The following is a 10869-nucleotide window of genomic DNA, read 5'->3' as shown; positions in this document are numbered from 1 at the left end:
GGTTTCTGCTTTTGCTTCTTGTTCATTTTTTCTCTTGCTGCTGCCATGTAAGAAGTACCTTTTACTTCCTGCCATGATTTTGAGACCTCCCTAGCCATGTGGAACTGTAAGTCCAATTAAACCTCTTTTTGTTCCCAGTTTAGGGTATGTCTTTATCAGCAGCATGAAAACAAACTAATACATCTTCCTCTCCTTTCTTTAAGAAGAAGGAAGGGTCTCATTTGGAGTTGTGAACTATGCTGCCTGGGGTTATAGAAGAATTGTTGCAGGTACTCCTTTAACCTTTCTTGCTGATGTCTCAGTAGGTCACATGCCTCCTTCCTACTCACTGCCTCTGAGCCCAGCTCAGCATGAGGGCTTGCTTAGGAATTACAGTCCTTGTGGTCTTAACTGCCTTTCAAGTTTATTTATGGTCCTAGAGTCCTTTTGTCCATGGTGGGGAGGCTTGCTGGAACTCAATCTCCCATCACTGGGATAAGACATTTCCCTCTGGCTGGGGCTGGTCCAAATGCTCCCTCCATGGGCAGGCACAGCTGAGTACAGCCCTGTTCTGCTTTCCGCTGTTGGAGGGCAGCCAGGAATTTAATGCATTTAAAGCATGAGAATACACTTAGTGTGTTATCCCTCTCTCAAGTGCACAGATTCTCCATGCCATGTGGCTGCTGCCAGGGACGGAGGCAGGATGGTGTTGGCAATTCAAGACTGTCTTTCCTACCCTCTGCAGTGCCTCTTTTAGTGATGTGGATCAAAAATCAGGAACTGTGAGTGCTCACCAGATTTTTGCTTCCAGTGAAGATGCTCCCTTTGTATAGACAGTTGTCAAACCTGGTGATCATATGGGGAGGGTGGGACCATTGATGGTTCCCTCCATTCAGCCACCTTGCTCCACCCTCCATAATGCCTTTCAAATGTTATAACCTCTTTCATTTTTTCAGTGCCTTTTTTAGTAGGTTTTTTTTTGTAATGTATCTTTTTTAAAAACAATTATATTCAGTTGCTGTGAAAGTTTTATGACTTGGCTCCAAACTGTCACCTTGTCCTGGAAATCTCTATAGCCATATCTTGCATCATATCCTGGAGTTATTAACCAGTTATGTGCTCTACAATATTGGGGAATCAAGCAGTGGGTCTGGAGGACCAGAATAGAGAGCGAAGTTGGGGAAGTAGTAGTGAGTGCTGAGATGGCCCACTCATTCAGGTCCCTCTTTAGAGCCAAACATTACTTCCCTCTACACTCCCGACCCAGCTGAGGTGCATCTAGTCCACCTGAGAAGGGCCACAGGGAGCAGGGAGAAGCACTCCAGTTCCCATGGAGACTTGGAAAGAGCTGACCATGCAGCACTAGCTGGAGACAGTTTTTAGAGCCTTGGAAGAAAGAGTGTGAACATGACCTTGCTTTCACCCCTCCTGCCAGGTGATTCATGAGCTGTGGGGGTCAAGACCTACTGATGTCCAGTCAGGCTGCAAAATGCAATAAATAGAAGGAGGCCTGCCCACATATTTACACCCAAAGAACTAGTAAAGAACGCAGGAGCTCATCTGTGCCTATGTTTAGAAGCTTTCATGTTCTGATTTCCCTAAGAGGAGACTGCACCAGACAAAGGACTCTCATTTGTTCAAAAAACCACATATTGTGGACATGAAGAAGTTGAAAAAAAGAACAGCAGTTTGATATCTTGGAAGGAGAATAGAGACATTTAAAACATTGACTGCAACAGTGGCAGGTCCTCAAGAGATGGAACAACATGAATGGGTAGATGGAGTCAACTGTTCAAATCACCTGATCATAGAGAGGGAGAGAAGACTGAAAGTGGATGAAGATTAAAGCAGAGTCCTCTCACAGAGACATGGCTTACATCAGTGTCTCCAGCATGGGAGACACTGATACCACAGCAGCCTGCAGAGTATTGGAAGGGAGAAGACTTATTCTAGTGCCAGCTGCCAACTGCTGTTTTCTCTTTAGGATCTAGCAAGTCATCACTCTACAGGGAAAATTATTTCATGAAGCCAATGCAATCCAAGATATGTCTTAAATTTTGATTATAATGCGGCCTCCTTTAAAAATAAAACAAAATGAAACAATACCTGAACAGAAGGGACACAGCACATATTTGAGTACAATTAGAAGCAAGTAGGGCAGAACCTTCCAAGTAAAACAGATATTAGTAATGTGCATATTTGAAGATCATAATAACTAATGACAGCAAATATCTTTGTCAAAATTCATTTAATGAAGTTAATTGAAAAAACATTGGCAGTTTCATTCTCTTTCTTTTCTTTCCAGTTGGTACATTCTCCAATGAGTCAGCATATTTAGAATTTGGAAGTCTTCCTGAAGATTAGGGTCCATAAAACCAAACAAAACAAAAGTCAAATTTAAAAAAGTAACAAATTAGAACTATTAGCCATTAATGTGAGTAGCTAAAAGTCTATTATATAGCAGCCTGTGACAGCTAATCAATAAGCTGGTGATGATGAAGTCTTTAAGAATCAGACAAAAACAACTACAAATAACCCATCTCTTGTCCTATAAAAGGAAACTCCAATAGTGCCTGTTAAAGGAGTTATAATGGAGTTATAATGAGCTCCACTTGCTGTGACTTCACATGAAGCAAGCTACATCCTATACTGATGGCACTAGACCACCATCCCAACTCGCCGGATAGCCACCAAGACACCTTGACAGGGATTATTGCCAGAGTATGTGGGTTATGGGGACAAGAGTTGAGTCTTTTAGATGCTAATCTGCCATGTGACTCCTGATTAACCCCAAGTCTGGGAATGCTTCCAAGATATCTGGTTCATGCTTTACTTTTTACATAGAAACACCTATTTACTGTAAGGCTTACTTTTCCTCCAAAAGAAGCCTTGACATTGCAGAAATCATAGGCTGAGACACTCTCAGCATTCCTTCCTGAGCAGACATGCTTTTCTTCCAAAACAGGACCCCTGGGTCTAGGGGGCTGCAGTGTTGAGATCTACTTGTCTTGCTGCTACATATGTAGCATGTTTCTGTCTGTAAGCTCCCCAGAAAATCACCCTTTACCAACAAACTAAATTTATCTGCCTTGTTCTGTGGTTTCCGGGCTCCTTTGACATTTGAAGACCCCTTTGCATATAAAGCCTGTTCATGGAATGGGGTCTTTGCACACATTGACTGAATATGCAGTCTGGGGACAGTGGGAAAAGCTCCATGTGACTATGTGGGTCATACATGTTGGTGCACACAGGTAGGTAAGCCAACATCTTGGCAATGACAGGATTTTATTTTCTGAGGTTGGTAAATGTTTTACAACTTTTAAATCCTGAGAAACATAAACACTATAGAAGCAAGGAGGTTGAAAATAGCATCCATTTTGATGCCAACAATCGACAATCCTAGGTAGCCAAAGATAGCCTTACTAAGCAATGTGGCTGCTTTTTGTGTCAAAGGAAGACTCACTTTGGTAAGTAGCCTTTTAAAAGCATTCACTGCTTTAGTGTGTGAAGTGCATAATATTTTCCCATCTTGTTCATATGAAAGACTTTTTTTTGACACTTACAACTTAACCATTGGATAAAAAGATAAACAGAAGAAAAGGATCTTCACAGGGTTCTGTCAGCAGACAGCACAAAGTCTAGTCTGACCAGGTGGTGAGAAACTGATTTGTCTTCCTTGGGAATGACAACAGCAAGTGGGCCTGAAGAGAGTCTCCCTTGGAATTAGTGAGGACCCAAGGAGAAAGTAAAAGCCCACCAGGCTGAGCTATCTTTAGAATGGAAAATATGAGGTGCTTTTTGCTTATTCTTAGAAGAAAACTCAAGGGCCAAAAATAAATAGACCTCCTGGAGTATGCATTTAATAGATTCTTAAAGTAATCTGAATATATTTCATTTAAGAAACTGCTCATTAGTTTTTAGACTTTTTTTACTGGCAGAAAAATCTCCTTTACATCCATTTAAATGGTCTTCTCTTTACTTTTACTTAAAACTTAAAGTCAGTCAGTTCAATTCACTCATACCACACCTACTTCTGCCTTATAAAACAATAGACAGCAACCCATGGGCATTTGAAGTAGAATTCAGAATCACCTGACAACTTACCCTCCTGCTCTTCTTGTTTCCTACTGTGGCCTCTCCTTGGTTCATGAATCTCATGTCCAGTTCTATTTTTTAATGGACTCTTCCAGACTCACTATTATTCGCTTGCCCTATGGTTTTGACCTTAGGTCTTTGTTCTGTTCTTCCAGATTTATATTTCTCTCCAAACAGTTATAAAAATTAGTGTAATCCAAACAGGGTATTGGGTCAACATTTTTAATGATCTTAAAACAGTGGCAGGTGTATAGTTACAATGCAATAATTTTGGTATTATCTTTTAAAAATATCATTATTATGATAAACAATTAAGAGCAGAATCTTTGGGGATATCAAATTCCTTTTCTTTGTAGGTTTCTAAAAGCCATTTTTTCATTTCCTGGGTGGACTTATTAACTAGGTAGGGTGCTAAGGCAAAGCTAATATTCATAATCCTGCCAGAAAGGACTGGTGTTCTAGCAACTGGAGTCTTGTTGCCACTCTATTGTGACTTCGTAGGTGCAACTCCTCTTTTCTCACCTCAGAGTTGATAACATCTGCATTCAATGAAAGAAGGGCAGGTGGCTAGTCTTGCACAGCTGAGGACAGTCCATTGACCCAGGAGTTGCTCTTATATGAGGCGCTGGCAGAAGCAGCTGTTTCCCTTACTTTGTGTACCTCAACAATGACCTTGGGCCAGAGCCCCTAATCCCCAATTTTGCTGCACCGAATTTTGTTAACATACATTTTGCTATTTTGTCAGCAGAAAGTCACTTTTCTTCTTTTACTTTCATGATATTCAGGCTTATATTTGTTTTCTTTTTAATACACAAACAATTGTTGAGGTTTGCTTTCTAGGAAAGTTGAAATGAGAGACAAAAAATCTTAAATCTTGAAAATTATATAGAAGAACAATGTGGTTCTTTTGCCTTTCTTTTACTTTTCTTTGTTTCAATTCATCATGAGTAAGAACATCATATAGGAGAAGCAAGATATACCTTACCTAGTAAACCACTACATAAAAAGAAGTTACAAAATTTCAACATGACAAATCACAAACAAGGAAAGAAGGCTATTTCTTTCTTACTGAATAGCCCGAGCCTCACTGTCCTGCATTGTCAGAGTGAGATAGACACAGAAAAAGACCCCATAAGAATCACACTGACTGGATAAAAGAACTTGAGATCACAGTTTCTGTAAATTAGATTGTAGTAAAAGAAAATATTGTTACTGAATCCCCTGTGCCCACCTCAGAAACTTCAAGCATAACAAATTTTCAGTGGTTTAAGTAAAGGTCTTCATCAATAAAAATAGTACTTAGCAAAATAAAAATTACTTGACTAAGGGATATAAAATGATTGCAGTTGCATAAGTCCTCTACCTCTTTAGACAAAGCAAGCCTTTGCTATGAGCATTGGAGGGCTGTTGAAACTTTTGATACCTGGGAACATGGCTCAGGAGAGGAAGAAGTCATCACTGAGGGCTAGGGTCCTTCACACAAACACTCAGGGGCAAGGGCAAGGGCAAGGGTCTTAGAAGATGCACTATTGTGGCAGCAAAGAAACAAGACACTCTTCAGGAGCAGAATTCTCAAGCCATCAGGACATGGTAAGCCTGCTCTCAGGGAATAAGTTTTGAAGATTTTGGATTCAGGACACTTTATTATTCTATAGGACAAAGTATTACTGGATATGATAACTACCTTGTGAGTGAGGTGATGTTGGAAAAAACATCACCACAACTGTATGCACCTGAAAAGAGGCAGAATTCCTCCTGGGGGAATTGACACAGCCTGAAGTGCACTTAGACCACGAGTAAGAAATAGTGAAAAAAAGAGCAGTGTCTGCATTAATCCTGACTTTGTGACCCCCATGAAGCATAGCCTCATGGACCTAAATAAATGTATTTCGGAAGGAAGAGAAATTTCATAGAAGTTCATGGACCAATACCCGTTAATCTCTGCTGTGAATAAAATAGCAAACAAACCCAGTCCCAAAGAGTTTCAATGCCATAGATGGCCTGGTATATACCTAACCACATACACCCAGAGAGGTGAGGGAGACTCATTTCCTATGCAGAGTATGGAAGGTAAAAATAGAGCCTAGAACAGAAAAAGCAATGTTTATATATATAAAAAAATTGTGTGTTTATGTGTGCATGTGTGTATGTTTACATATATGTGTGTGTGTGTGTTTGTGTGTGTGTATATATATATATATATATATATATATACACTTAGGTTTTTAGAACAAAGATGTTTCTCATGTAACTGATAAATATCCATTTTGATTCACACCTCTAAAGTTTTCTAGGAAAATTAAACTTTTATTGCATAATTAATAGTATTGAGTGATGTTATCGTCTTAGATCATGTTGAGAATAAAAAAATAAAAAAGGGAAGTAAGTGTAAAGGAATGCAGAAAATGAAAACTATTTGCTTCCTATTAAAAGCCATGCATAGCGAATGTCTTCAGAGAACCTAGGTTCAAAGGTACACTCAGACCACAGCTCTACCAGGCCAGCAGCACCCTCATTTCCCAGTGGCCTAGCTCCACCCTCTAGTGGTGGCCTGAGTGATGTACAGCTGTGGCTCTTTTGGATCTCTGGGATGTTACCTGCCTCCAAACCATGGTCTGACAGGAAGGAAGATTTTGGTGTTTCTGGGCCAAGTGAGGAGGATCTCCCCTTTTTTGTGTCTCAAGGACAGAAGAGACTTCAGATTTCCCCAGGAGATGGTGGATGGCAGCCAGCTGCTGAAGGCCCAGGCCGTGTCTGTCCTCCGTGAGATGCTGCAGGGGATCTTCAGCCACTTCCACATAGAGCGCTTCTCTGCTGCCTGGAATATGACTCTCCTGGACCAACTCTACACTGGACTTCATCAGCAGCTGGAACACCTGGAGACCTGCTTGGTGCATGTAATGGGAGAGGGAGAATCTGCTGGGGTGGTTGGGAGCCCTACACTGGCATTGAGGACGTACTTCCAGGGAACCCGTCTCTACCTGAAAGAGAAGAAACACAGTGACTGTGCCTGGGAAGCTGTCAGAGTGGAAATCATGAGATCCTTCTCTTTATCAACAAACTCGCAAGAAAGATTCAGAAGTAAGGTTGGAAACATGGAGTCATGAAATAATTCTCATGGACTAATCTGCCATGTCACTTGCAAGTGTGATCTTGGATGCTTTAATAGACTCATTTCTGCTTTAGTTACTGAATTGGTTGAGTTAAATTCAGCAAATACTTCATCAGTATATTAAGCAAGTATAAGTTCAAAATATTCAGCTCCAGTAGCATCGGCCCCTAATAAATGACTGCCCTGGTGTTATTTATTTCCATAGTTTTGCATATATTGTGTTTATAACATTTAGATATTTTACATATAATATGTTCATCTTCACATTATATTAAAATTTACAAAATATATTCACTGTTTAATATTATTAAATTTGCAGTTTTTGACTTATTAAATGTTTATCAAAGAAAATGTTTATTCTAAAACCTGAGCCAAATTGAAGAAAGGATTGTGAAATTTAATTACTCGTTCATTCCATTCACATTATATTTATGAATTGAGTAAGTGGCAGACTGTAGAAATTGCTTCAAGAAATACAGGTGACTAGAGCAAACAGTTTCTGCTCTGTTGGAATTCTCAGTCTAACAGGGAAGGAGATATAAAAACCATATTAATGTTTATATTATTTTGGTTATATTAAGTACCTGAAAGAGAAGTACAGGAAAATTATGTTCTTACACGAGAATCTTTAGGTGTAAATGATGCTAGGAGGGAAAAAAAATTTGATGTTCTTCCCAAAGTGCCTGGGAGACATGAAAGTGCAGAGGTCTTATTGGCAGTTGGGAATGTGGGTCTAGAGTGAACAACAAATACCATGGGCATAGGTATTAATTTAAGATTCTTTATTGCATTTCTGGCTATCAGGTCATAGGAATGGACATGATCATCTAAAAATAAGAGAAGAAAATGAAATGAGGACTAATCTATGTTCTGTACACTGTTAATATTTAAAGTTATAGAAGAGAAGGAGAGTCTGCAAAAGACACTGAGCTTGAGTGGCCGGTGCAGTTAGAAGAAGAAAAAAGGGAGAATGAGGGAGAGACTAATGAAGGGAACGGTAGTGCTTTCAGGGAAGATGGGGGCTGACCTGTCCTAGTGGAGCTGAAAATATACTCCACCATTGATCTTTGGATGATCTGGTTTTGCAAAATGTATAGGACAGAGACCAGATGGGAATAGTTTAAAGAAGAAGCACAAGAAGTGGCATTAGGTATACTGTGTATAGAAGATCATCTTGGGAAGCTCATTTGTGGTGTTAGGAAATAGGATGACACCTAGAGGAGAGTGTGGGCTGACATTGCCACACATATTTTTCAAATGTTTTCTGAGCAACATTTTCAAAGAATAGCTGAATTTGAGTAAAACCTTTAAATATTTCTTTATTGAGATATGATTGACAAAATTGTATATTATTTAAAGTGTAAAACAGAGTGTGTAGGTATAAGTATACCTTATGTAATGATTTCTCCACATTACACAATCCACAGCTAATTAACACATTCTCCACCTGATATAGTTAACATTTTTGTTTTTGCATGCATGCTGAGAACACTAAAGATTTACTCCCATTTAAATCTTTAATCCATCTTGAGTTAATTTTTGTATGTGGTAAAATGTAGGGCTCCAGTTTCATTCTTCTGCATATGGCTACGCAGCTATCCCAGCATCATTTATTGAATAGGGAGTCTTTTCCCCATTGCTTATTTTTGTCGCCTTTGCAGGAGATCAGAAGGATGTAGGTGTGTGGCTTATTTATGAGTTTTCTATTCTGTTTCATTGGTCTATGTGTCTGTTTTTGGTTACTGTCATCGTATAGTATAGTTTGAAGTCCAGTAATGTGATGCCTCTGGCTTTTTCTTTTTGTTTAGAATTGCTTTAGCTATTTGGACTCTTTTTTGGTTCCATATGGATTTTAGAATAATTTTTTCTAGTTTTGTGAAAATGACATTGGTAGTTTGATAGGAGTAGCATCAAATCTGTAGATTGCCTTGCACAGTATGACCATTTTTAACAATATGATTATTCTAATCCATGAACATGGAATGTTTTTCCATTTGTTTATCTGTGATTTCTTTCAGCCGTGTTTTGTAGTTCTCCTTGCAGGTATCTTTCACTTCATTTATTAAATATATTCCTAGGTGTTTTATTTTTGTGTGGCTAAGTGGATTACATTCTTGATTTGACTCTCAGCTTGAACAATATTTATGTATGGAAATTCTGTTGATTTTTATACATTGATTTGTATCCTGAAACATTAGTGAAGTTGTTTATCAATTCAAGGAGCCTTTTGGTGGAGTCTTTAGGGTTTTCTAGGATTATATCTTTCACTAAGTAAGGTAGTTTGACTTCTTCCTTTCCTATGCCATTTATTTCTTTCTCTTACCTGATTGCTCTAGCTAGCAGTTCTAGTACTATGTTGAATAGGAGTGGTGAGAGTGGACATCCATGTCTTGCCCTAGTTCTCAAGGGGAATGCTTACAGTTTTTGCCCATTCAGTTTGATGTTAGCTGTCAGTTTGTCATAGATGGCTCTTATTATTTTGAGGTATGTTCCTTTGATGCCTAGTTTCTTGAGATTTTTTTATCATGAAGGGTTGGTGGATTCTATTGAAAACTTTTTCCATGTCTATTGAGGCTATTATATGGTTTTCCTTTTAATTCTATTTACGTGATGATCACATTTATTAATTTCTGTATGTTGAACCAACTTTACATCCCAGGGGTAAAGCTTACTTGATCATGCTGAATTGGTTTTTTGATAAGCTTTTGAATTCGATTTGCTAGTATTTTCTTGAGGATTTTTGCACCTATGTTCTTCAGGGATATTGGCCTGGTGTTTGTATTTTTCATTGTCTTTACCAGGTTTTGGTATTAGGGTGATGTTGGCTTAAAGAATGAATTAGGGAGGAGTCCCTTCTCTCATTTTTTTTTTTTTTTGGGAAATATTTTTACTAGAATTGGTACCAGTTTATCTTTGAATTTGGCTGTGAAGCTGTCTGTTCTGGGCCTTTTTTTGGTTGGTAAGTTTTGTTTTTCTTTTTTGAGACCGAGTCTTACTCTGTCGCCCAGGCTGGAGTGTAGTGGCACGATCTTGGCCTACTGCAACCTCCACCTCCCAGATTCAAGTGATTCTCCTGCCACAGCCTCCTGAGTAGCTAGATTAAAGGCACGTGCCACCATCCCCGGCTAATTTTTACATTTGTAGTAGAGATGGGGTTTCAGTATGTTGGCCACGCTGGTCTCAAACTCCTGACCTCAGGTGATCCACTCATCTTGGCCTCCCAAAGTCCTGGGATCACAGGCATGAGCCAGAGTACTCGGGATTTTTTTTTTTTTTTTTTAACAGATTTAATTTTGGAAAGACCTCAAGCTATGAGAATTCTAGAAGAAGACCTAGAAAACACCATGTTGGACATTGGCCCTGGGAAAAAATTTATAACTAAGTGCTGAAAAGCAATTGTAACAACATTAAGTGTTCCAATCCATGAACACCAGGTGTCTTTTCATTTATTTGTATCTTCTTTAACTTTTTTAAAGGAATATTTGGTAGTTTTATGTGCAATTCTTTTTCCTCCTTCTTTGTTTGTTCTTGAGTATTTTATTTGTTGTAATACTATTATAAAGAAGATTATTTTCCTAAGTTTTTCAGGTATTTCATTGCTACTGTACAGAAATTTCCACTTGTTTTTGCATGTGCATTTTGTTTGCATGCAACTTTGCTGAAATTTTTTTATTGCTTCTATC

The 10869-nt window shown here is 38.8% G+C and overlaps 1 protein-coding gene across 1 annotated transcript; it reads left to right on the top strand.

The window, feature by feature from the left end:
- Positions 1–6632: 6632 nt before the first annotated feature.
- Positions 6633–7181, top strand: LOC116566062 (interferon omega-1-like). Its single transcript, XM_032300056.1, has one exon. The coding sequence runs from the start codon at positions 6633–6635 to the stop codon at positions 7179–7181; it is 549 nt and encodes a 182-aa protein (XP_032155947.1).
- The last annotated feature ends 3688 nt before the right edge of the window (positions 7182–10869 follow it).

This window comes from Sapajus apella, unplaced genomic scaffold, assembly GCF_009761245.1.
Source record: "Sapajus apella isolate SASKATOON/1434 unplaced genomic scaffold, GSC_monkey_1.0 scaffold42, whole genome shotgun sequence".
Taxonomy (NCBI): Eukaryota; Metazoa; Chordata; class Mammalia; order Primates; family Cebidae; genus Sapajus; species Sapajus apella.
This window is presented reverse-complemented; position numbering and strand designations above follow the sequence as displayed.

Coding starts and splice junctions, on each gene's coding strand:
- LOC116566062 (XM_032300056.1), top strand. CDS start 6,633: ATGTACAGCTGTGGCTCTTTTGGATCTCTGGGATGTTACCTGCCTCCA.